Source organism: Centropristis striata, chromosome 8 (assembly GCF_030273125.1).
Source record: "Centropristis striata isolate RG_2023a ecotype Rhode Island chromosome 8, C.striata_1.0, whole genome shotgun sequence".
NCBI lineage: Eukaryota > Metazoa > Chordata > Actinopteri > Perciformes > Serranidae > Centropristis > Centropristis striata.
This window is the reverse complement of record NC_081524.1, coordinates 21,381,758-21,408,846: the sequence shown is the minus strand read 5'-3', so window position 1 is coordinate 21,408,846 and position 27,089 is coordinate 21,381,758. Positions and strand designations below refer to the sequence as shown.

At 40.4% G+C, this 27,089-nt stretch overlaps 1 protein-coding gene across 1 annotated transcript; it reads right to left on the bottom strand.

Moving 5' to 3' along the window:
- Nucleotides 1-1,059: 1,059 nt before the first annotated feature.
- Nucleotides 1,060-24,518, bottom strand: smarcc1a (SWI/SNF related, matrix associated, actin dependent regulator of chromatin, subfamily c, member 1a). The gene is made up of 28 exons (XM_059339010.1): nucleotides 24,299-24,518; nucleotides 21,897-22,016; nucleotides 21,726-21,811; nucleotides 21,501-21,582; nucleotides 20,912-21,004; nucleotides 20,716-20,785; nucleotides 20,531-20,600; nucleotides 20,308-20,383; nucleotides 19,736-19,861; nucleotides 18,723-18,841; nucleotides 18,051-18,181; nucleotides 17,006-17,065; nucleotides 16,830-16,867; nucleotides 16,233-16,354; nucleotides 15,771-15,842; nucleotides 15,488-15,601; nucleotides 15,053-15,206; nucleotides 14,802-14,912; nucleotides 14,466-14,525; nucleotides 13,747-14,005; nucleotides 13,355-13,516; nucleotides 11,884-11,939; nucleotides 10,929-11,082; nucleotides 10,565-10,743; nucleotides 9,493-9,627; nucleotides 7,326-7,656; nucleotides 6,281-6,406; nucleotides 1,060-4,725 (listed from the first exon to the last, which is right to left on the bottom strand). The coding sequence occupies exons 1-28, from the start codon at nucleotides 24,482-24,484 to the stop codon at nucleotides 4,634-4,636; spliced, it is 3,384 nt and encodes a 1,127-aa protein (XP_059194993.1). The 5' UTR covers nucleotides 24,485-24,518; the 3' UTR covers nucleotides 1,060-4,633.
- Nucleotides 24,519-27,089: the final 2,571 nt, after the last annotated feature.

The following is a 27,089-nucleotide window of genomic DNA, read 5'->3' as shown; positions in this document are numbered from 1 at the left end:
ACCTTTTAGCATTTTCACTCATTAGTATGGTCATAAGTCAATTTGTACTATTAAAATTTGGGATGTAAACCATATGAAAATGCTCCAAATAAAAAAGGCACTATAGCATGAAAATATCTGCTCTGGTGGGCTTGTTCTATGGTCGGTCACAAAGGGTTAATGGAGTGCGAAAGAAGAAAAAAAACCTACACAAATTTGTATCATACCTCAGTGCATTTCTTGTGTTTTGGTAGTTTTATCTATTTGTACCTTAAACAGCTTTGTGAATGAAACCATCTGAGATATGTATAACGAGGAAGTATATATATGAAGCTGGTAAAAACTCATTAGTCCTAAATTAGACAGAGTGGAAATGCTGTGGGAATTTTTTTTAACTTTCTTAAACTCTTTGTTGGAGGATATGACAGAGCCTTTTACATTTACATTTAGGTACAACAAGCAATGTAAAATGTGATTGTGTTAGTATAAATTACATATAATGCAGCAGCACACTTTTTTTTATTTTTATGTGATGTAATGTTGTCGATTCAGGCCCACATAGACCTTGATATGTGTTTATAGCAGTCAGATGCAGCTTCTTAATTGTTTCTAATGAAATTAGCTTTTTGCTGGTTTTGGGAGCGCCCTGAACTCCTGTTGCTGAAAAAAACTTCAACTTGAAGCAGAAAAACACCTGACGTCATTAGCAATTTTTTCAGATTAACTGAGAGGACTGGTGATTTTATGGTTGCCTAGAAACAATAAGAAAAAGCTGCAGCAAGCTTTTTTGGTGTAGACTTTACCAAAAAAAGGCATGTGCCGATTTGAGTTCTTAATTTAAATGCAGAGGAGAGCAAACAACTGGCTCAAAGTGGTACACAGTGTGAACCAAAATGACTTTTCAGGTGACAGGATCAGCTTCCACATGGTTAGCTCTTTTTTTCCTCTCCCTGTAGATATTTCTCTCGCAGTAAAAGCTAAGCTTTTGGGACTAAGGCGGGCTTTTGCAAAGATATTGTTGTCTCAAGAAGTAGCAAGGAAAATCAATTATTAAATAAAAAAAGAACCGTGACATCAAGCTCATACAAAACACAGTTTATTCGACAGTGTCTAGGTCCAAGTACCAACAGACCCCATACAAAAGAAAAAAAGAAAAAACAAATGCTACAAACTTCCAAAGAACAGAGATAACTTCCATCTACACAAAACTTCTCCTTAAAAATACATTACCAATAACACAAAAAAGTATTGATTAAAGATAATATATGTAAGGGGATTCCCGTCATATTTAAGTGATATTACATAACAAGCCTGTTAAGATGTTGAATGGGAAAGGAGGGCGCGGTGAATGAGAGCGAGAGTGAATGACCGTCCGTGTGTTTAGGTGTGTGGTTTTCTTCTTCCGATAGAACGGGAGAAGAGGGCAACAGTCAGTGATGCAGCAGTCACGTGGGCAGGAAAAGGAAATTTAAAAAAAAAAAAGAAAGGAAATGGGAACAAGAGGTAGCGAAGGGGTGCGCAGAGAGGTAGCAGATAGCAAGAGGAAGATTTCTAGAAGAGGTAGCTAGCGGATGAACGAGGAAGAGGTAGCAGAGATACTAACAGTGCTAGCGAAGGGGCAGAGGAGGAGGAGTTTAAGTCAAGACTTCACATTAGAACAGCTTTTATCCGAGCTTATTATCAACCTGTGTGTCACTAAATTGCCTTATACTTATACTTGGAGACTGAAAAATATATAAAGCAAATTAATTTCACATGTTGTCAGGAAACGAAATATGAATATAACTTAGGTGGTTTCTTATATTTACCGTGTATGTAGGGCTGAAAATGATGATGGCAAAATTTTGTAACATGGTCCTTTAATAGCTGTTCTGGACCTTTTGATTGTATTAGTTTTGAGCATTTCAAGGATTTTCATGACAAGCTGGAAACCTCATCTGCAGAACAAGATTGTAAAAAGACCAAAAACTGCAGAAAAAGCTGCTAATTGATCCTTTGGTTGTTGAGGCATCTGATTTCCATAGTCTAGAATAAACTTTCAAACACACGAAAAGCTGTTAAAATGCTCAAAAACAATGTAAATATGAACATCTGCAATGCCATAAATGCTGAGGAATGTGGTTTTTGTTTGTTAATCAACTGAAAATCTAGATAACTAATTACCAAGCAAAGTTGCCAAATATCTGCTGGTTCCATCTTAAAATTGGGGCAGATTATTTTCTCATTTCTCAATAAATGGAGATAATGAAATTGTGCCTAGAGGTGACGTCTTTAAACATCCAATTTTTTTTTTCTTCGACTAACAAAGATATATTTACTTCAACATCAAAGACAGCAAGCACATATTCACATCTGAGAATCTGGAATTTTTGCTTAAAAAACAACAATCAAATGGGTTCACTTTCTTGCTTACTCATCATTTCAGATCTATAAATAGGTGGTTGGTGGTTTTTCCCCGTGTTTATGCGCCTTTTTAATTTACCACAACACCACAGGACACTGGATTATTAAAGAGTAATTTATGAAATCATGATTGCACCTTGTTTGTAGCGCGGTACTTTTCAGTGTGCCACCCACAATAAGGTTGATACACAGGAATGAGGATATTGCTTATTTACCCCCGTGGCTAGTGGCAAAAAAGCAAGAAAAAAAATGTGAATGTGTGTGAGGTTTAGTTAGCGAGGTAGGCAGCACTAGGCGTTGGGAAACCGTGAGGGGAGGAGGAACGGGGGACGAGGCTTTTCGCTACAGTGTCAGCACCTAAAAACATCTAGAAGCCCGCCGTGCTGAGGAAGAGCATCATTCATGTTCAGTCGAGCCGCATCACAGCGTCTCCCTCTCTGTAAAGGCTGTGTGAAGGTCAGCAGGAGATTATATGTATATGTGTGTGTTTTTATGCGTGTGTATGGTTGTCCAGTGCTTTGTGGCAGGGTCTGGCCAAGTCGGTGTGTGCACGCAGCCTCCAGTGTGAGCCTCAGCTTAGCTTACATTTCTGTGTGTGTGTGTGTGTGTTACAGTGCTGTGGTTGGTGTGAGGCAGCAGGAGGAATGACGGTGTGTTTAGCAGTCTGTCCTTCCTCTGACCGAGCCTCAATTTGTGCCTCATGTAATCAGACTTTTGCTTTAATGTTTAAAAAACAAGTGTGGCGATATTGTAGATTTTTCTTATTGTCCACAAATGAACCAAAATCAGCCAATTGATTCTTCTGCCATACATTTCATATGAACACATAAATGGGCCACATTTTGTCATGTGCGACATGTTCCTTCATTACCATGAACACACATTTGTTTTGAGCAAATCCTGCACTAGAGCACCAAATGTTCATTGATCCGCAGCTAAAAATAGTGTCCAACAAAGGCTTTGTTTACTCATGTTTGAGCGTCATTCGCCAAAAACTACAGCGCCCGGCTATTCAGGAAATGACTGGACCTTTTAACATAAAATTATTGATATATTTCTGACATCTTTAGTGGGAACCAATAGGATTTAGGGTTCAAGAGTCACAGGGTAGGGAGGTCAGAGAGTATTCAAAAACAAAATTCATTCAGCAGAAGACCATTTGTCAAAAATGAGACAAAACCTGATGCTTTTTGGCAGATCACCATTAGACTCCACCCTGTTGTGACAACTGTTTTCAGTTGCCATCTTTGTTTAAATCAAGTAACGGGACATACCTCGTCAAACACACCAGAAAACGTCTTAATTTTAGAATTAAGGTTTTATTTTTTGTTGCGCCAAGATAAAAGTTTTTAAAATGTCTTGAAAAACAAGTCAAGTCATGTTTTCTCATCCATCAAGCTGCCTCGTTTCTTCAATTTTTACTGACCAAAGATTACATAAGAGGCACAAAAAAAGGCAGACGAGTGAACTGCCATGAAACACCCCTCTGTCTCTCACTCACATGTTCACAGACAAACACATAAACACACACACAGAACTACAGTGTATCATTTAAAGAGGAGCGAGAGGTAGATACTCGACAAGACAAAAGCGAGGGCAGGCTGGGTCCCCCCAGTGTGTGTGTGTGTGTTTTATTCATATCGTGTTACAGCTCTGGCTGCTCGTCACAAACTCACAACTCTGCATGTGTGATCGGCCCTCTGGTCTCACTAGCTCCCCCTAGTGTTTGGCTTGCAGAAAGAGGCACCCGACAAGAAGAGGTGTGTGTGTGTGTGTGTGTGTGTTAAATAGAGACGGGAGGGGAGGGGGGGGGTTACAGTGTCATTTAAATCTCCTTTGTAAAAGAGGAAAAATCAGAGACAGACAGTTGTATATCTGTTCTCTCTCCTTTTGTTTTGTTTTCTGTACACAGAGTCATTCTCTCCAGCCTCCAACTGGCCCAACAGAGCAGAAAACAGTGTTCATTACTAGACGACCCTTGCCGCTGTGCCCTGAGAGGAAGTCTGGATGCGTGTGTGGAAAATTGGGTTACCCTTGCCACTGAACCCTGAGTGTGTGTGTGTGTGTGTGTGTGTGTGTGTGTATGTGTCCTGTATGTGTGTGTGGGGGTCCTGTGATAAATTTTATGGTAGTTTTGAGTGTTGAGGGAAATATGCCGAGCCAGTAGCAAAGGCCATCAAAAAGGGGTACAGAAATAGAGTTAGTTTTGTGTGTTTGTGTGTGCTTTCGTGTGTGTTTGTGTGTGTAGGTCTTAGTTGTCGGCTACTCGTCCACTCGCGGGAGCTGGAGGACCCACAGGAACTGCAGGTACGGCCTCAGGCTGTGCAGGTGGAGGGCCAGGATCTGGAAAGAGAAAAGATGCTGTTTTTTAAGAGCACGAAAGAAGCGCTTAATGGGGTAAAGGAGACACAAGGGGGGTTTGAAGAGTCTGGAATCTGGGACCAGCCAGGTCATGAGATGATGAACATGACAGAAAAGACTGCTACACATAATGCACATAATCCATATTTGAGATTTACTTTTTAAAGTGGGATTGTATGGGGTACTTAGCCAAAAATTAGCACTTTACCGACAGTAAATGTTGGTCTGCACACCAACAGTTTGGAGGAGCAACACAGAAGCCAAACACGGTACAGTTTAGGGATGTTGGGAGCATTTTAGGCACATAAAGTTTCCCACTTTTCATGTCATCAGACAGCTCTGTTAAGGATTACATAGAGGGAATTGATGCTGTTATCTATGCCGTCTTCAAAACCACGAGACATGTCCCGCAAGATAAAAACAAATTTTTACCTTACGGGACATGAGTTGCTGGTCTACCATTGCCTTGATCAGTTAGTTTGTGTTATGGTGCGACGTTGGTGTTGTTTGAAAAAGGTTAGTTCCGAAGTCACACAATAACACTGCCACCCAACTGCCACCCACTGTAGAATATGAATAAATATCTCTTAGAAACCCACCTCTATAAATCCAGACTGTCCCTTTAATGTTTAGTTTTACCCCTAATAAAAAAAATACCTCTTTCACAAAGGTTGTACATATATGCAACTGTGGTAAGAGAAGTCAAATATACAAAGTTTCTTTTTAAAGGCTAATAAATCAACAAAAAAAATAAATATAGGATTATATTTTATGGAAACTGTCCCGCAGATAATCCAGGTTCAATGTTGCTTTTTACCTAGAAAAGTGCAAAAGATCAAGACTTAAGCACCTGACGTCCTAAAAAATAGAGCAAGTAACACCCATCTGATGTTCTCTAATCTGTCTGCAATGCTGTCAACCCAAGGTTTTATTTTGGATTACCATAAAAAGATGTTTTTCAGCACTTTCAGGCTGATACTTTGGTTAAGGATAGGTTAACTTCCTCTACCTTATTCTTAAAGTGTCAATGTGAGCAATAACAACAGCACAGGTGGAAACACAAACACTCTCAAGAGAAAATTTATGGAAAATAAATCACATTTGCAAGCCTCAGCTGTATTTACTGAGCTGTCATCGTGCTGCTGCCTGATTTCAGCTGCTGATTGGCTGCAGACTCAACAAGGCTGGAGAAATGAATGCAAACCACAGGGTTGGTGTGTGATGTGATGCTAATAGGCAGCAACGACACAAACGTTTAGCTGCAGCTGACATTCAAAGTAAATACCAGCTGTCAACTCTTTGGTCACAGTAATATTAGGATTACCAGAAACCCTTTTTTTCTCAAGTTGTTTGTGGTGTAAATACTGGATTCTAAAAACACCTCCACATTTTAAGGTATAGTGGTTTTGGTAAATAAAATGCTGTACACAACATCCCAATAAAAAGTACTCAAGTCCGATGAACATAAACAAACGTTTATGCATGAAAAGACACACAGAACAAACATAATGTGTGGCAGAAGGAGATTTGTACTCACACATGCCGTTGGGAGCTCCAGGGTGACGTGGGGGCATCATGGGAGGCATGCCGCCAGGAGGGGGGCCTGCAGAGGGCGGGCCGGGCATCATACGACCTGGCATCGGCTGGCCTGGTCCCATCGGTCCTGTAGCGCAGAAAATCAGATTTGGTCAGACAAATTCTTGAAATATAAAACAAGATTCAGATTCACATTTATATTAGTCTTGAAGCAACACTCATATTCCAATGTGTAAACTGAAAGGTTTTTTCTTTGCAATAATTGTTTCTCCTCTCCGTACGGACCAGATTCTCATTAAGCATTTTTAAAGGTTTGTCTTGGGGGATAAAATCCACGGTCTGCAGGTTCTGTGTAGCTGAAGTGTAAACAGGGCTACAGCAGTCTGCATTATGCCTAGTCCACAAGTGAATGTTTTTTTTGTTTTTGTTTTTTGGCGTTTTATTCTGTTTTCCACATGCAAACAGTATTTGAGGTCACTGATAAATACATTTAGTAGAACTCCTTCCAGGGCAAAGAGCTGACATTATGTGCGGTGGACCTGGTGAAAATAGTGATTATGCTAACCTTGCTAACAGGACTTACATGTTTTAACTTAAATGTATAGTTTTTCCTTCTCGAAACTGAGGCAGAAAGGTGTCAGAATGCAATAGAAAAAGTCACTGCTACATATTCAAACTCTCCCTTAACATAAACCTCAACACCAGCTTATTGCTGCCTGTTAGTTTGGAAGGTCTTGACAGCACGTCTTGGATGAAAAGCCCAGATTTCAAAAATACCTGTGAACACTAGGACTTAGGCAGTTCAAGTAAGTACCTAAATTTACATTTATTTTAGTAAAAAATTCCCTCTTTGTGTTAACTCTACTGTGTTTTGTACTGAATTTTGTGCTAAAAAAATAACTGAAGATATTCACTTGACTTGTCCAACACAGACTGCGGAAGCTGCAATTGAACTTCAAAATGTATATTTGCGCACATCAAGATTGGATTTTGATCCCCATCACTTACAATACAATCTCTCAACAGGTTATGTTTCTGTCTCTGACCTGTCTGTCCTGGGTGGTGAGGGGCCATGGGGTGGTGACCCATTGGGGGATAGCCGGGGTGCATGGCGCCACCGGGTGGGGGCCCTCCGTGGAAGGGCACTGGTGCTCCGTGGTGTGGCGGGGGCCCTCCAGGGTGCATGCCTGATGGAGGGGGTCCGGAGTGTGGTCCAGATCCAGGAGCCTGCCCCTGTCCTTGAGCCTGGGCAGCGGCCGCAGCCGCAGCAGCGGCTTGCTGCTCCATCTGCTGCCTGGCCTTCATCTCAGCGTATTTGAGCTGCTCCATGTGGAACGCCTGACGCTCAGTGAGCAGCTGCTGTCGCTGAAGCTCCAACTACACAACAAAAGAGAGAGAGATGCAGGAATGCCAAGAAAGATTGATTATATGAAGACATTTGTTATAACACTAAACATGACTCCCCACTTATGATAGGTGAGTCAAGTCAAGTCAGTTATATTTACACAGCCCAATTAAAGTGGCTTTACAATCTGTACAGCCTATACACCATCTGTTCTTAGAGCCTTGCTTCAGTTAAAGACAAAAAGAAAATGGGAGAAACCTTCGGAAGAGGGATCCCTTTCTTTGGTCGGACAGACATGCAATAGATGTCATGTCTACACAATAACCAACATAATAAGATTAAAGTATGAATGATCAGACTGAAAAAAGTACAGATATATTGTAACCACATAGCTGAGGGTAAGGGTGTTGTAGAAATGTGGATTTCAGGACCATTAATAGAGGGGAACTGGGTGTCCTCAGACAAATGAAAGTTTAATTGGACCATTAGCATGATTTCACTTTTTACAAGTTAGTATAACAGAATGTATAAAAAAAACTTTGAGAGGTTTCCCTTGACCTACTGTTATCTTCAATGATCTCCACTTAGCTCTAGGGTAGATTCAACAAGTGCTAAATGGAAAAATTGTGTCTTTTAGTAGTTTGGGTGAACTGAGCACTTTAAAAAATGCTTACATGCTTGTATAAAGATTCCCTTTTTTGGCTTTATAAGGGTCAATGACAATATTTTACAAGTGGAACAGAGAGCAGCAGCACATTGGTACACTTCAATGGCTGCCTGCAGGTCTACAGAGGAGATGGTGCATGCACAGGCCTGTGAAGCCTGAGACTCAGTATAATACTGACTTGTGTCTCTTTGCTGTACTGTGTGGATCTGTCTTTTTTTTTTCTCTCTCTCTTTCTTTTTTTTTTTTTTAAAGGAGTTCAGTGTTTTACAGCCTATGGCAGCCGCAGAGGTTTGATTTCTCTCCAGTCTTTGGAAAGCTTATGTAAACCAGAGTCCTTTTCATGCACTATTTACAGCTGTGAAACTGGGCTACGCTCCCGATGCCTCCACCGCGAAAACACAGTTTTACACTCTCACTGGCGTCTCCAGGGATTGTCCAGCGGCAGTACACACACACAAAGCTGAGGGCTTTTCATTTGCCCTCAAGAGGCAGGTAAAAGTTTCACTTGCCTGACTATACAGCCGCTTTGCTCTGGAAAATGTTTTATTCTCAATTCAGCTCCTTCACAAAGGAGTAATTCTGTCTCCTCTTCAGTCTCTGTGGAGGATTTGGACCAAGTGGGAAGCAACTTGTTGGGTGGCCAACACTGGCCAATGAACTCCAAATATTTACTTGCTACTTTTTTTCAAATTAGCAACCAGAGAAGTAGGACTGTGTGACATTGGGTCATTTTTGGATAATTTCAAAAACCTGTATTTAATAAACCTCTTTGTTTATTCACAAAGTATTTTCTATTTACACCTGCCATCTTTGTGCCATCTGTTCATCATTTTAAAAAACTCCAATTTCAAGTTTATCTTATTTATACAGCACATTTAAAAACAGACAAGTCTAGATTGATACTTTGCTCACAAACAAGACAGTAAATGACTGAAAATAGATATTAATCATCACGAGCAGGTCAGTGTCCTCTCAGCAGACAGAGGGTGCTTTGAGATTTTTCTGTTTTGGATGAGCTTCTTAACAGATCACGTTCATTATTACCGACTAAACCTGAGAGCTCTGACTGAATGTGTAGAGATAAGTACAACTAATGCAGTTGGAACTAATGATGCTGTGAAGAGCCAATGCTGGCCAATAACATCCACACTTAATCTCAACGTCAACATTAAAAGAATTCAACAGTTTCTTTAGGACTTACAGCCTCTTTCTCTCGGTCCATGATGGTCTCGAGCTCCTCGAAGTGCCTCAGCTTGATCTCCAACTTCTTCATCTGGGTCTCCACCAGCAGAGCCACCAGGGACTTGATCTTCCTCTCCTCCACCGCCGCCAAGTGCTGAAAGGATGAAGTAAGAGGGGGGGCAGACAAACTATAAATATCTGATGTGGAATGGTTACATCATCAAGATTTCGTTGTGCTTTAGCCCATTCTGGAGGTATTTGGTGACCACAACTAGGGGTGGGCGATGAGGCCCCAAAAGAATATCATGATATTTCAGGGAATTTTTGCGATATTACAAAATACTGAAAAAAATATAGGAAATATTATTTTTTTAGTCTGTATAAATAAAAAACGTAAAAAAAAAAAAATCATAAATCTAAAATAAAGTGTATAGTACAAATCTCAAGAGTTGCCAAACACAAAAAATGTACTCTTGAGTATTAGCAAATAATAAAAAATAATCATCTAAGGGATTTGATTCAGCTGTGGTGGATTCTGTTAACTGTGCTCTTATTTTGAAAGCTGCATGTGTTTAGCGACAGGAAGTTATAGTAGCTTTTTATGATTAACACAACTTTAATTGTTAGCTAATGTTAGCCCGCGGTTAACAAATGGTATAATGCAAGAAGTAGGAATGTTGCCAATATTGTGAGATGCCTTTTTCTTTACTCATAAAAAAATATACCGGTATTATTGTGAACAATACAGCACAGTCCTAACCACAACTTTGTTGCTGAACCTCTCTTTCTACAATCACCCCATTTTCCAAAATGCCCTTAAACAATCCCCTGAAGCATTTAGTATTCCACATGAAATCAGTTGTGCGGCACACAAAGGAAGAGACATTTATGATGGCAAATGAGAGATTTCCAGTAAAGAATAAGGGAAAGTTGTCTTCTGTGTTTAGTGTCTACTGTGGGCATTATACACTATAGTTAAATAAGGATCAAACCAAAAACTTTCAGTAAAGTTTTCAAAATGACAGGTGAACAATGGGACAATTAGACTTCCTAAAGTGTGTTTGTTGTGTCAGCACTCCTGACAGTCTCACCTTGGCCTTGGTGGCAGCAGATGCGAGAGCAGCAGCGGCTGCAGTGGCAATGTTACCCTCTCCGATGTCGTGCTCAAGTTTTTTCCTCTTGTCATCTCCCTCCTCTGTAGCTGCCTTCTCCTCCTTCTCCTTCTCCTGTTCTGAAGACGACGTCTCCATCGCCTCATCTTTGTCTTTTTCTGACAGGGACGAAGACAGAAATTTAACTACTATTTTAAAGTCAGAATATTGCACACAAAAATGTCCTTCTATAGGTGTGTTGAAAAATATTTCTAGACAAAGTAATTTCCAACATTTAACAATCAGCGGCTAACCTCTGAAGATTCAATATTTAGAGCATTTTCATCATGAATCTTACTCTTACCTGCTGGAGATGTCTTGGCCTCCCCTGCTTCTTCGCTCTCCTCCTCCCGCTCAGACGTCTCTGCTCCCTCCTTCTTCACCTTGTCTGTGGCCTCTGTCTTGTCACCCTTCTCTGCAGACTCACTGGGTTTCTCTGCCTCATCTTTCAACTCCGCCTGCAGGATGAAGACACAGACGGTAAGCAGCCCATACTGATACAACAGCTAGTAAGGCTTATGTTTCACGTTTGCCTTTAGACGAGGCCTAAGAAAAGATAACCCAAGATTGTGTTGCAAGGTGCATAAACAAGAAAAAAATCTAACATTCGAGGTTGTAAAACACAACTAAGAAAACATCAAAAGACAGTAGAAATTAGTCAAATGTCCTTGATGCCACTAAACAACTACAGAAGGTAAATGTGGCTAAAGTGACGGCGAGTGAATGCTGTGTTGCTCAGGGCAAGTGGAATAAAGGTCGTATCATGATCCTATCCACTTTTTGGGGGACAATCACTGTGATTTGGACACAGCGTCTGACACTGGTTAATGGATGCTAATGATAAAAGCCATCAGCCATTACATTCAGCCGGTGGGCCTTTCCGACCCGAGCGACACCAAATTTAGATGAGTGGAAAATGGACTTTAAACACCCAGTTGGAGAGAGGAACATTTATAGAATGGAAACTGCTTAAGGAACATGTTCAGCCTTTTTCTTTAAAAAAAAAACACACAAAAAAACATAAACATAAAAAACATTATATTTGGTGCTAGCTTTTAAAAGATGCATGTCTTAAATATGTCTGGAGTCCGGGAGACAGGGATGGAAAATCGGGACAGTTTTGGTCACACACATGGAATTATTTGCTTATAATAAAAGTATCATTCATTGGAAGTTTTATCTGATGCACTAATGCAAACCAATTAAAACAAAGACTTTCCCTCAACATGTAGAACATATAAAGACATGGATGGTCTTACCTTATCAGCCTGCTGGGAGTCTGTGTCCGTGTCCATCTTCTCTGCCTCTGGGGTTTCTGCAAATAACAAATGTGGTGGAGAAATTAGCATTGTGCCACAGACTGAGATGGTTCAGACTGTTGTGCTGCAGCCTAGATTTTCACGGCAACTGTTAATTGTCCGATGGATTGTTTATGCTGTCAAAAACCAAGAACACGGCCAAAGAACAGGGTGAGATTGGGTTCATGCATGCATAATCAGACAACAAAATTACAGGCAGATCCAACAAGTTCAACACTTGTGCTACAACTGTAAAAAGATGAGGCTGCAGCATTTGTAGATTCTCTGGGGCTCCACCAAAAAATTAGTGTTTGAAGGAGAAACTCAGGACAGGAAATTAAGGTCAAAAGCATTTTAAGCAAGCAGGAAAGGCCATGACGTGTGTGTGTGTGTGTGTGTGTGTGCGTGTGTGCGTGTGTGCATTGCATTGCATTGCACACACACACGTGACCAGATGAATACATGTGTATGGTTGAGTGTTAAACCATGTCACGGGTGCACTTGAGCGTTTGTTAAGGGTTTGAATATTGATTGTGTGATGTGTGCGTCGGTTGAGTGCTTCAGGCCAGGCAACGCATTTAAGCTCATTGATTGCAACTCTGGCGCAGGAGGGCATTAATTCAGGTAAAACAACAAATGAATGGTGTCGTTTGTGAGAATCTGTGTGTGTGTGTGTGTGTGTGTGTGTGTGTGTGTGTGTGTAGGAGACAGGGGGGAAAGAATAGAGAGTAAAAGTGAAATATTTCAAGAAAGCACAGAGCAAACTAGAGAGAATGAGATAAGCACATGGTAGAGTGTGATGACCCAGTTTTCTGCTCCCCCTCCTCCCACTCCGCTGCCCCATCTGCCACCGTTGTTTTAATCCACTGGTTACCACGGCAGGGTGCACACCCACAACAATATTTCTGTATTGCTCACCCCCTGCTGGTAGAAACTGGCATGTGTATCACCTTTAAATGTCAAGTCAGATTGATCATCTCTGCCTGATATACAAGTGAAGAAAGACCATCATTTTAATTAAGAGATGGAGGGGAAACAAGGATGTGTGTAAAGGGAAATAGTGACGATGCTGTCCTTAGCGTGAACATACCCTCACCCACAACCCCACACACACCCACAGCGCTAATCTGCATCAAAGATGCTTCTCCCTGTATAATAGCTTGCAGTGTTGATGCTATAAACTGCTGCCCTCCAGTGGCTACATGCATCACAATACAAAAAACTACCAAATCTCCTGTGAATAAAATAAAATTACATTAGGGAGGCCACATTGAGGAAATTCTCACAACGATTATTAAACCAGTGATAATGATTACACTGGAGATTTTATAAGAAAAGACAGCAAAACGTCCTATTTAGAACATTTTCTGGTTAGGAGATTTTAACCAACGACTTCAGCTGCTATTTCTACCCTTCGTCACGTTCTACTCACCCGTCTTTTCTGGTTCCTCGGGGGCGGTGCCAGCAATGCCGCTGCTCTCCAGGCCGAAGGCGGGGTCCACCTTTCCTGTGCTCCTGGCTGCTTCCTGCACTTTCTTCACGTGAGCCTCCACCAACTCAGCAGGCACCTCCTCACGCACACGGGAGAACTCCTCTGCAAACAGAGAGAGGACATTTATTGATTTATTTTTGCTTTGTCATTATTTTGTCTGTTTAAGATACATTTATTACCAATTCCACATATAGTTTACATTTACAGCCTTTGTGTTATTTTTGTTTAACGGTGGGGGAGTCATCCGTCTAACTGTCAAGCTGCTGTATTCAAGTTATATTACATTCAAGGATTGTAAAATAGTCACATTATCAAAGTTCAAGAGTTCTCACCTAGGGCTGCCCTGGCAGCAGCAGACGCCACTCTGGGGTCAACCACAGAGGCCAGGAAGGCTACTGTGCTCATGACGGGGTTTCCAGACTGGCTGAAGGGTATGGGCTGGTAGGCCAGAGGGCCCAGGGAGGCCTCAGTGCTCTCCATGTATGGATCTTCAATGGGCAGCCGCAGGAAGTGCAGGATACACTCGTCCTGGGTGCGTGAACCGATGTGCTCAGACACTTTGTTCCAGTCGTCTTTGAACATCTCCAGGGCCTGGAAGAGTTGAATGGAGTTAATATACAAGGCTTAGTCATAATATCTTGTGAGTGTGCAATCTTCATAAAGGGTATGCAGGATAATAAAAAGCACAGACGAACAGATTAAAGGGTTGTAAGGTAAGAGATGATGGGCTAGAGGGAGAGATGTACTGTTGAAGAGAGGGTAATTCAAAAGTAGAAGTGCAGACCAGTAAGAGTCAAATTAAGAAAGGAAGGAAGGATTATAAAATCAGGAGGGAAGCAAGAAGGGCACAGAGAGAACGGCTGACACGAGTTAAAAGGAGGAATAAGTGGGACAAGTAAGACAGAAACAGGCAAATACAAGAGAGAAAGGGAATAGAAAAAAATGGAAGCTGATTGGATGAAGAGACTGTTTCAGCGCTCAGCAATCAGCCATATTCAAAATTCAAAGTATTTTAAGAGGGATTTTTTGTCGAGTGTCCTGTGAGACTCACCTCCAGCAGCAGTAGGGTTTCCTGCTCAGTCCAATCCCTGCTGGAGTTGGCCGTTTTACCCTGTAAGGAACCAAAAACAATCACATAAAGACAGATAATAGAAGAGAAAAAGTAGAATAAAAATGAGGTTTTCATAGATTTTTAGCCTTCAGCCCCAAATATAAGTGGGGAAAAAAGATTTTCTATAATTTTTTAGGCTATTTAAAATAGTTTATTCTGGTTTCCCATTCATTCGCCATTTAAAAAACCCTAAGAAATCATCTCACCAATTCAAGAGAAAATAAAAAGATGATTTAGAAAACCTATTATAGGTTTTTAAGCAAGTCATGTGCCGACCTTGATATTTTTCTTGTTGTAGAGGTCAGTGCGAAGGCCGAAGTTCTGTAGGTCGATGGCCTTGTCTTTGCCTTTGTCTGCGAAGTTGGGCATTTGCTGCTGAGGGGGAATCTAGAGGGAAGAAACACAGCACAGAAGCAACAATGTTTACATGGTACTGTCTTAGCACCAGTAGAAAGCTCTCCGTTTTACAAAGTCACTTCTTCTTCATCCGTCACTGACTCGGTCTTGTATCTATCAGTAAGTCTTACCGGTGGGGGTCTGTGGTTCAGAGGCATGAGGCCGGATGGTGTGTCAGCCAGCACAGTGAAGTGGGGTGTGGGTGGGGGGCCCATGGGCAAGGGGCGACTCTCAGAATCGACCTGGTAGTTCACCAAACCCCACTGCTCCAAGAATGCATGAACCCTGGAGACAGAAGGAAATAAAAGCATATTTAATGTTATTTCTCTTGAGAATCAGCCTTATTTAAATGGCATGAACAGAATGACAATCCTGATTTCAGATTCAACATAAAATATTATCACTTATTGTACATTAAATAACTCAAGATTAGCTGCAATGTCTGCTTATATATATTTTTTCTCTATTTTGGGTAGTTGAGAGTAGAGTTAGAGGACATTTAGCTGCGTTTGTGTATGTACTTTAGACAAGGTGTTAAATTTAAAAAGGTGAAAAAATGTGCTCACCTCATGATGGCACAGACATCCCCAGTCAAGTTCCTGCGACAGGAAGTGGAGGTGAGGTACTCCTGAGGGTTTAGCCGATACGTATCGATCATGAAGTTACGGTAGGCCAGGTATCTGTCGAGGAGTCAGGAAGAACCACAAAGAATTTAGCATGGCAGGAAATGTATCACATTGGGTCTGGAGCAACACATTGTACAAAAAATATATCTGAAACATGTCTGGTATCTGTAACTCTGTGTGTGTGTGTGTGTGTGTGTGTGTGTGTGTGTGTGTATCAGCTCACATCTCTGGAGTTTTGGACTTGTTCTTTCCATTGAAGAACTCAGGCAGGGCTCTTCTCTCAATCTCATGGATGCTAGAGGGAAACGAAAACAAGTTGCAAAAACAAAAAAGATTTAGTTTTACGCTCAATGACTTTGTGGCTCCTTGTTATCAACAACATTACAACAACCGGTCTAGCAGTTGTACAAAAGGTGCAATCTTCTCAAACCAACAAGTCATATTGAAATACAATAAAAGTGACAATGACCGTTGAGTTATTAATTTCAAGTGTACCTTGATTGTAAAAAAAAAAACAGTTAGGGATTTGAAGCAGAATTTTGATGCTGTGTTTTTTTTGTTTTGCCACCTTTTCATATCTGTTTCTTTTTTATCATTCTAGCTAATATCTTTTTCAAAAGCATTGGCACCCTTCCTAAATGTATCACAACAGGAATGCATTTATCCTCCTGCCTCCAGCTCTTACCAGTTATAGTCAAACCATGCGCTGTAGCTGGGGATAATGATGTGGTGAGTCTGTTCAGTCACGTTGTCCTCGCTGGCGTCCATCAGTCGGTTGATTTCAGCTTTGCCCTGTTCCTCATCATCCTGCAGCAAGGGACAAAGAGTCAGGCAGGTCAGCATGATGCAGACAGCTTCTGTGCAAACATTATTGGGATGCACCAAACGATAGCAATAAAGTAAAAAAAGGTCCAGTTTCCAAGTCCATGTGATTTCAGCATAAAGTGTGTTTTCCTGGAATAAAGCTAAGCTGATTTTGCAGAAATATTTGACCAAGGAAAAGAAAAGTCAATATAGTTTAATATGCAGAAATAAGAAAACTTGTGGAAAATATCCTCACTAAAGATGGATTTGGGTGTCGAGGAAAAAGATTAAAGGGTTTTGGAGAACAGACCAATTTTATAACCTATAAAACACAGACTGAAAGGTAGTGTGTGCAGTGGTGTATGCAAATCCAATGCTATATTTATGCCAGATGCAGGACAAAAGATTTAATGAAGGAAAAAGTAGACTTATTTTACTGAAAACCTTGCAGAGACTTCAGAAAAGCCAATCATCTTACCTTTCCACCAGAAAGCACAGAGTCATCCTCCATGTCATCTGTATAAAGTTAAAACAGAGTTGAGATGCATCACTGAGGCCAATATTTGAAAAAGGTCTAAAATCGTGTTGTTTTTCTGAATTGATTCATGTCATTTATACACAACTTAACAGATCAATACACTTGTAGCAACATACCCAAGTCGGCCAAATTTCCTCCTTTCACAGGAGTATTCTCACTGTCTTTCTTTGAATTTGCTGTGTATGGAAGAAAAGAGAAACTGTTTTATTAAGAGGAAGACTACTGAACGGAGTAGGACAAAAAAGAATAATTCAAAGACAGTTTAATTCAGATGTGGGCATGGAGGCATTAACCCGCACTCTCGTTTGCAAAAGAGGACACTAAAAATAGACAGAAAAAGTGTGTGTGTGTGTGTGTGTGTGTGGGTGTGTGTGTGTGTGTGTGTTGTGAGAAGGAGATTTTTGTAAAAGTGGGACATCCCAGATGGGACTTGTTCTAAAAAAAGAGCATATTTAGAAAGGATTGTGTGTTGGTTTTAAAGGGAATCTTTGAGAATACGGATCGAGCTTCATTCATCTCTGGTTGTTTCAAAAATATATCTTCAGGCTGTTTTCCTACTTTACTGACTGGAAAATGGTGTTTGTGGTGTTTCTGTACATCCCCTCAAAAAGGATTTTTTCATTCCAAGAGTTAAAAAAAAGAAAGAAAAGATGTAGGCCCTATATCACTTTTAAAATCAGATGAAAGAGATGGGATTCACAAACCAGAAATATTTTCACATTTATAAATGAAGAAATTAAATGTTTTTCACACAAGTTAATCCACTTTAATCTGATGTTCACCTTGAGATACCAACTGACTAACCAATACACAAGAAATCATTCAAATGTATAAAGATTACTACATTTACAAACCATCACAGATAACTACTAGTCTCTGTTCCATTATCACTGTTCACTAAATCAGTTGGACAAAACAAGTGATGTGAAGACATCACTGTGTGCTCTGGGAACTTATGATCACATTTCTTTTTTACCTTTTGTAGATAAATAACATTTTCTGAAGAGGTCTAAAAAAGTATTGATGCTCTGTCAGTTAATAGCACAGCTGTTCTTTGTCTGCCATTTTAACCAAGCTGCTGCCTCAACCTGCCTTTTCAGAGTGATTATGTAATAACATCAAAAGTAAGTGTCGTTGTTAGCCCCTACCCACAGCACATACCATTCTTGGACATGCTGCCCTCCTCCATGCTGGCACCAGCTGAGGAGTCGTCCATGTCCTTGGTCATGTCCTCCTCTGTGTCCTCCTCTTCGCCTCTGTGGCCCCGTCGCTTCCAGTGAGGCCCCGGGTTCCTGACGCAGAAGAGGGAGTCATCAGTCAGTTTAATGTCCTCAATTTAAACAGTTCAGTATCACATCCAAACTTCTCAAAAATCACAAGAACAAGCACATCAAGATGTCAGCACACATGACTCAAAGTTAGCGTATTAGTGGATTGTTGTTATTCCATCTATGTCTTGTGTTGTATCATTTATTTTCAGTTTCCAGTGCATATACATCTTTGGTGACATTCAAAATGTGGTATTTTATATTTTTGTAGAATAAAAAAACGAAACACTGTTACACTGGGTACAATTAATTCCAATAAATGTCAACTATAGTTGATTTGGAGTCAATCCCATATACATTGTCCTGTTGGTATTAATACTCAATACTTGCTTTTAGAGTGACAAATGTGTATTAATCTGCCACTTAAAATAGTAACCTACAAATGTAATATGTATTCCTGTTTGAGCACTGTCTGCTATATTTATTCAGCCTCTTTAATTCTACAACATGAACTCTTTGCTCTACATCTGGCTACAAAGGGGGAAATAGAAACTGGCCTCCTTACCCCTTCTTTCCTCCCTTCTTGCGGGACTCGGCGGGAGTGCTGGGCGGCGAGGGCGAGCGCCTCCTCTTCTTGCCGGCGGGGTTGGCCTTGCGCTCCTTGCGATCGGGTGTACGGGAAGACTGATCAGACAAACCCCGTGCAGCGCAGGGAGCGAGGGATGGAGGATGAGAGAAAGAGCCGCAGAATGAGAGGATGGAACGTTTGCACACACAAGGAGGGGAAGCGGTGGGAGAACGGCGGCAGGGAGGGGGAGCGGAGGATGCTGTGGTGGTGGAGGGGACGACCAGGGTTCCTGTATACTTTCCTCTATCGCAAAATTGTTTCTCCTTTACCACAAACCATCATTTCTTAATTTGTACATTGATAATAATTTATCTGTAAAAAATTTGCTTTAGCAGGATCAGCATTTAATTTTTGTAATGGTAGATTGTCTTAGTGATTAAACAAAAACAGTTTATGAACCAACTATTTTTCTAACTGTACAACAAATGTAAGTAAAACAAAACCTCTGAATCAAACAGACTTCAGATTAGAGTATTCAGAGTATTTCCACAAGGTGTCTGTGAATCGACAAAGAAAAAAATATGCAATTTTTTAAATGTCTTCCCTCTTAATGTATCTTCACTTGGCATTTAATTGCAATCTTGTGAAAGCTTTTGATCTCATTTGCGGCTAGTGAACCTACTTTACTAGTTTCCGAAGTTGTGTTCTTGTTTTTGATATCTTGAAAATGTTGAAATCATTTTACAAACAGAAACCTTGTCTTGGACAGAAACCCTGAAATACATTAGACGGAGACAAAGAGTGTGGGAAAGTTTGGAAAGGATGGGCAACAGACAGACAGAGGCGAAGAACAAGGACGCACAATTCACATGCAGCACCACACAAACTTGGAGGAAGAACATGCACTACACTAGGACACAAAAACCTACTTTCAGACCCAGGACTTTCTGGGAGTGAAAATGTTTCTCAAGAAACTCTGGCACTGACAAACACACAGCACAAATACCTACCTCCTCCTCCTTAGGGAAGATCCTCTGGCGGAAGCTGACTGGCTTCTTGTTGTCATCCACCTCGTAGTCTTCTTCATTCATCCACTCATTGTAGGCATCAGTGTCTATAACCCACTTGGCATGAACCTGAGAGGTAGAGGAAAGGAGACAGAGTAGAGGCAATTTGTTACATAATAGTAATAATAACATAACTGAGTCTTAGTGTGCTGAATGTTTATTGTCCTTTATTCATCCAACTGGAATCTGGTTATCTCTTTTTACAATGAATGCCTGATTTTGATTCACCATTTCCCCATAGGAAAGACACATCATTGCATGTTAAAACCGGAAAATGACCATTTTTGTGACAAAAGCCCCAAGATCAAGGTGTTCAAAAGTATTTAACTTTAAGCAAAACCATTAACTTCAGCCACAACATCTCTGTTAGGGCTTCTATTTGAAACTAGAAACCATAACAAAATTGTAAATAAATAAACACATTGTTAATTATAGTAACACCAAAGGCCATATCCCAGGAACAATGTTAATCTTGCTAAAAAGTTCCTTCCCTGCTTGTATTGATCATTGCTCACCTTCCATGGTCTGTCAGTGCTGGGCGGGTCCTCCACGTCTCCATCCACCTCGCTGGCTGACACCCAGGTGTCATAGCTAAAAAATAAAAACCAAAGAATAAGAAACAGCCTTTACCTACCACTTTACCAACTATCAATTATTTTATAATAAAAAAAACAGTATAAAACATGTATCATTACAGACTTAGGAAGAATACAAAAAAAGATCCTCCACTCTGCTCACCTGTCTGGAGAGAGACCCCAGTGAACCAGCACCTGCTTGTCTTTCCTCATGACAGGACGAAGCCACTCCTCTGCAAAAAAAACAAATCAACATTTTTACAAATTTCTCACTTTTCTGCATTACAACAATTAATGAAATTAGGTTTTAGAGATACCTAGCGGGCGACTAAGAAAACTCTACCATACCTTCTTCTTGTTGGGATGGAGAGGGGTAAATGTGGTGGGTTGCCTTTGACTTGTCATCAGTAATGGAGCCCTGGAGAGGACAGAAAATAATAATAATTAACAACCAAATATAACAGTTTTCCATTCGAAATAACCTTTCTAGAATACACTACAGATACTATCATTGGCTAGGTTGACGTAGTAAGTTTGGCCTCACCTGGTGCCTTTTGATGATGTCTTTGAGCTTACTGGCTTGTTTCTGCTCGATGTCCGGCGACAGGAAGACAGTGGGTCGGGTCAAGCAGTTGTTCTAAAAGCAACAGAAACATTATGTCGATTTAATCAACAGATCTGTAAAACTAAGCTTTAAATCTTGTGTGTACCAGATATGTGCATAAAAAATGACTAATCGACTAAGGGGGAAAGCTCTTAAAAACCAGAAGCAATATTTTTCATCATGTAAATGTATGTGAAAGACATTATCTATCTGTGCAGTTTTGCTTGGTTAAGGCTGCCTAGAACTACAAAAACCATCAATACCATTACCAAAGTATCCAGCTCACAAAGCCTTCATAACGGCAGATTGAGGTCAGCTCACTAGAATAGTGAATGTCTGGCTTTAATAACTTGAAAAACTGAAGCCTAATTAAAATAATACAACTACTTCAGGATTGTTTCAATATGATCAACCAAGTTTATTCGCATAAATAGATGAAGAGCAGCTAACGACTGCAGCAGACATCTAAATTAAGGACACAGAGTTGTTCATAAACAAGCAGCTTGTGTGTGGAGAGTGTTGCCCATACCTGGACCAAGTTCTTCTCAACATTTAAGAACATTTCCACGTTCCTGTCCATCCGGGAAGGATTCTGCAGGTCAAATCTACGCCTGGAAGTGGTTGACAGAGAACAAAAAAACATGCAATGACATGTAGTCGCAGCAGTCCAGTATTTTATACCTCATGATAACATGAGGGTTAAAGTTAGGTTCAATAACAACCTTTCTATGGAAGTTAAAACAAATCCACTCACCACCCTTGCTCGCTCTTAAATTTGTAGACAGACCCCAAGATGTGACAGAGCGCACCACTTGCCTTGAAATCCAGGAAACATTTGGCCTAAAGATAGAAGCAAAACAATGAGGACATGATGTTTCAGCGCACAGGGAATGCTAGCTGTGTGTGTTAGAGGTGTTGTGCTTACAGGTAGCTTGGTAAGGGCAGGGTTGTTGACCCTGCGTCCAAATGCATCTTCCTGAAACTGCAGCAGCTGGACCACCAGGCCCGCCAGGGACTTACTGGAGGGAGAGTCATTCTGGACATACTGGGACCAGGCAGAGACATAAACATGTATTAACACAGAGACAGTATCGTAATTTCAATGAAGACAATTAATGTAGGAAATGCCTTCTTTGAGCAGGACTGAGAATCACAATTATTCACATTTTCAAGTAGTCTATTAACAAGAAATAAGGATGTTTAAAAAATTCTGACAAACAGTAAGACTGTACAAATGTTTCAATTTAAAATCATGTGATTTTGTCATTACAGCCAATAAAGATGCGCTTTGATTTGAAGCACCCGCTGAAAAGTCTGTTCATTTGCAGCCCTTTACAGAGGAGGTCAAAGGTCTGAGTCAATACCAACAACAGGAGCCCTAATAAGATTCAGGGACTCTCTTTTCCTGGGATGAGATACATTTTCACTCCTGCACCTAAGGGCCCGGTTGGTAGAGCAGGGTTCCACCGATTGGAGGGTTGTTGGTTCGATCCCTGACCATGGCAGCCTACATGTGGAAGTCGATCCTTGAGCTAGATACTGAGCCCCAAATTGCTCCCGATGCTGCGTTCATGGGTGTGTGAATGAATTCCCAATGGTGGCAGGTGTCACCGTTTAGGGTAGCCTCAGCCACCAGTATGAATGTGTGTGTGAATGGGTGAATAAGCGCAGTCTGTAGTGTAAAGCAAATTGAGTGGTCGCAAAGCGTTTAGAAAATCGCTATAAGTGCAGGTCCATTTACCATTTACCACTGAAGCTACAATGTTGCAAGGGGATAAAATGATAGTGTCTGGCTTAGAGAAAATAGGACAAGCCAAACTACAAAGGGGAAAAGCTCATCCAAGGGCTTCTATTTATAAAAAGGACAATGTCAAGGAGACACACTTTAAGCTGTAATACACACCCAACTTGGCTGCTTTACATACAGCTAATACATATAAACAAACTCAAGCATGTGGGTTAGCATTTGTGGAGATTAGCATTTAAAATGCAATTTAGCCTCCAAAACTGCATCTCTACATAGTTCAAATAGGGTTCCAACACATTATATAATTGGTCTGGTTTTGAATGCAATAAACATGTAAGGTACTCTAACAGTACTAGATCAAATACCACTCTTTGCCAGCCTTTAACAGTTGGTACTTTTTCATTAATCCACTGCAATAAAATATTCTTCCTCACTGCATAGGTAAGAATACAATACAACCTCTTATTATGTTTGGATGTTAAGCGTCGGCTTTGGAGATCCAGTATGAGAGACACAGGGTTCATCTCCAGTTCTAAGACCAATATCTTCTCTATTTCAGATAATATATTAAACCAGTCCATTTGCAGTTTCGAACATGACCAAAAACAATGAGTTGGAGTACCAATTTCTATCTTGCATTTAAGGCACATGGGTGAGAGGGTAGGATTGAATTGATGCCTGCGGTTGGGGGATATGTGCATTCTGTGTGTAATCTTTAACTGTATTGCTTTGGTACGATTGCAGACTGAAATTGAGTTAGCATGTGTCCAGATATCACTCCACTCTTAATCATCAATTAGGACGTTTAGCTCATTTTCCCATGCACCTAGGTGTTTTAAATCGTTGGCCCATTTATTCAATATCCCCGGCGCGTCTACGTGTTTACATGAGAGCATTAACAGACAGAAGGACTATTCTTTGTTTGGCTAACTTATCAGAGGGCGAGTGGAGCCTGCACAGTCTGGTATGCTGCTGTGTTGACAAAACTCAATGCCGCTCACGCTTCAGCACAAAATACAACCGCGCCTGCAAAACGCAGACACTGATCTCATGAGAATTTTTGTAACCACAAAGTTAATTTGTCTAGAATAAAAGGGAGAGTTAGGCACTATGTTGATAGAAAAGTACTGCCTTTGATTGTACGGTGTCCCGTGACGTTAGCTTATCGGGCCTTTGCAATGCTTATGGATGGAGTTTCGCTGGCATTTTATGAATTGGGAAAAGTTACAAATATATGCTAAACAAGTGCGATAGCTGCAGCGTCCACATGCTGCTCATTTGTAAACATTTTTGCCCCAAGTGTGTTATTAGTAAGGGCACGGGAGGAGCAGTTAGCTGGCTAACGGCGAGCTAGCTAACAGATAAACAGCTTCGCTCAAGTAAAAGTTAATTTTGTGGCATGCTAACACGAACATATGCTAACAGGTTATCAACGGTAACTCACAAAATAAAGTAAAGGTTTGTATAAACAGGTTAAACTTGAGCTTTAGTTGGTTTTGTGTGACAGCAGCTAGCTAACATAGCAGCGGCCCATTGTGCCTGCGGGCCGTCATAGGAGTCAATGAGAAGCAGCTACTAACCTTCTTGTAGTGCTTCCCGACCCACTGCCGCACCGTCTCCAACTGGGATATCGTCTCTGAACTTTCCCAGAATTTGGTGGACGGGCCGCCGTCCTTTTTGCGTCCCACTGCGGTCCCGCCGCCGACCGGGCCGGTGGCCGGTCCGCCTGAGCCCGTCCCGCCTGCCGTTGTCGCCGCCGTCGCCATTGTGTGTTTTGTTCGCTGCGTTTTCTTTCTCCTCACGGCGCCGCTCACCGTGCGAGTTTTCGAATGATATTGCGCAGCCGCAAACGCGTCGAGACTTCAAGTCTCGCGAGTCTCGAACATTTCGGGGCTCATGGGAAATGTAGGCAACTAGTGATACAAATATAGCCTATTTAACCCATAAAAACCCAGACCTATTTATCCTTGAAAGAAAATTATGGGGGATTTACCACAGACCACAGTGGACCACATAGACCATATTTATGATGTTTTTTTTTAATTCTACCCGTAAATGTCAAAGATCTGAGATGTGACATATATGCCTATGTCACATTGGGCGTTTATTGTAGCCTATTTATTTTTATGATATTTTATATTTTAATATAAATAAACCCGACACATTCTCTGCATACAGAAACACAAAATTGACTTTTCTCTGCATCTCCACAACATATATAAAAATTGTGACATTACTAGTGCTCTTTAACTGCAAATTGTTTTTCAGATTTTTTTTTAAGTAACAAAATAATAATAAATCAATAATAAATCAAAACAAATAGGGTTCACATCACAACTGGACTACTATAACGCCCTCTACACCGGTATGGATCAATTGCAGCTTCGCCGCCTGCAGTTGGTCCAAAACTCAGCCGCCAGACTCCTCACCTGCACTAAAAAACACGATCACATCACCCCAGTCTTCGCATCGCTCCACTGGCTCCCCATCCGTCACGGCATTGACTATAAACTTCTTCTAACTGTTTACAAATCCCTCCATGGTCTGGCCCCTACATACCTGTCTGACCTCCTGCACCACCACACCCCCTCCAGAGCTCTACGGTCAGCTGACCAGCTGCTGTTGGAGGTGCCCAGGTCCAGACTAAAAACAAGGGGCGACAGGGCTTTCTCAGTAGCAGCTCCCAGACTCTGGAACTGCCTCCCCCTCCACATCCGTGCAGCGCAGTCACTAAATGGTTTTAAATCCCACTTAAAAACCCACCTCTTTTCTCTTGCCTTCGATTAAAGTTTTGTTTTTTCCTCTGGCAAGTGCTAGGGAATAGTGTACCCTAGTAATCCCACAGCGCTTTTAAAAAATATCCCATCCCTTCTTTTAATTTATTTTAAATTAAAACATTTTTTGTTTTTTGTTTTCTTTGTTACCTTTGTCAATTTTGTCAATTCTGTATTTTATTGCACTTTCTTGCACTTTTATGTGAAGCACTTTGGTGCGGCTCAGCCGTCTGTATATGCGCTATATAAATAAATCTGACTTGACTTGACTTGAGGGTTAAATGCAATAAAGGACATCATATTAACGGATTAGAACCTAGTAACAAAAAAAGAGCTTTTTGAAATTAGCTACTTTTTCACATTTCTGTTTCCAGTCACAGCCACATTTTGGAGAAGTCACTTCTAGATAATTTAAAGTGTTTGCTAAAACCGTGTCACAGTGGGTTCTTATGGGTTAAGATAGTATTAATTGTATTATTATATTTCAGATGATACACTTCTTATATAGCATATGAAATTTAATTTGAATTGCAAAAACTTTTAATAGAAGCCCAATGATTTTTTTTGTTTAGCAATCTTTTAATATTCATCCATTTCATTTTATTTCTAAAAAAAACATCTTAATCTGTTGTCTTCTTTTCTCCTATATTGCTGTATCTCCTTGTTTTACTATATGTCCATGTATTGCTGTATTTTTTATTTTATTAATCATCTTGTGTTGCAATTTTGCACGAAAAGCACTATGTGAATAAACTTCAAGATATTACATATTATTTATTATTATTATTATTATTATTATTATTATTATTATTGTTTACCAAATTATGGGAAAGTACTTTAACTGATTTCCTTTGACAAAATAAATTTGAGTGGCTGATTGGTTGATTGGTTCTTGAGTTGTTTATCTGTTGGTGTAATCTACTGTTTTGATGTTTCCGCCATTTTTTGAGAATGATTTTTCAAAATTATATTATTCAAATTATATTATTTATTAACATCTAAAAAGTCTCTCTTTATAGCTTACATATGAAAATATTTTCTGACCCCTATGACCTCATCAATTTTATTTATTTATTTTGAGTAATTTATTTATTAGGTTTTCTCCTCTAATTTTTTGAGGTACTTTGACTTTATTTTTTATGATATCTGTCATGTTTGTTACCATCATGTTCTTTTCTCTAGTGCAATTACTGTGATTATTGCGCAAACAAATGCTTTTAAATTTACTGATACCCATTCTGTCTAGATGTATTTATAACTTGGCACCTTTACACACGATAAAATGTCAATATTTAAACCCTTTACTGCACACTGATAACTGCAGTACCCTTTCAACATTAATAAGTTACACACATTATCTTATCAGACCGGGAAGTTGTGCCTTATATGATCCACATGGCAGCAAATAAACAACATGAGTGTTCTTACTTATTTTACTGTTTGATAGCTGTGCTTATTTGACCAGGAAGTTCAACTGTATTTATTTAGGACTGTTAAGTACACGTGGGAGCTTATAAAAGCGAAATACATAGACAGGGCTCGTTCAGCTATAACTGAATTCAACTTTAGGACATACTGTATAAGGAAGCACATCTCT

Excerpts from the sequence above, each read along its gene's own strand:
- smarcc1a (XM_059339010.1), bottom strand. The coding sequence starts at position 24,484 with ATGGCGACGGCGGCGACAACGGCAGGCGGGACGGGCTCAGGCGGACCG. Across the intron at positions 20,786-20,911 it reads ACATCATCAAAAGGCACCAG|GGCTCCATTACTGATGACAA; the intron begins GTGAGGCCAAAC and ends TGTCCTCTCCAG. Across the intron at positions 15,843-16,232 it reads GCATGGTTTGACTATAACTG|CATCCATGAGATTGAGAGAA; the intron begins GTAAGAGCTGGA and ends GTTTCCCTCTAG.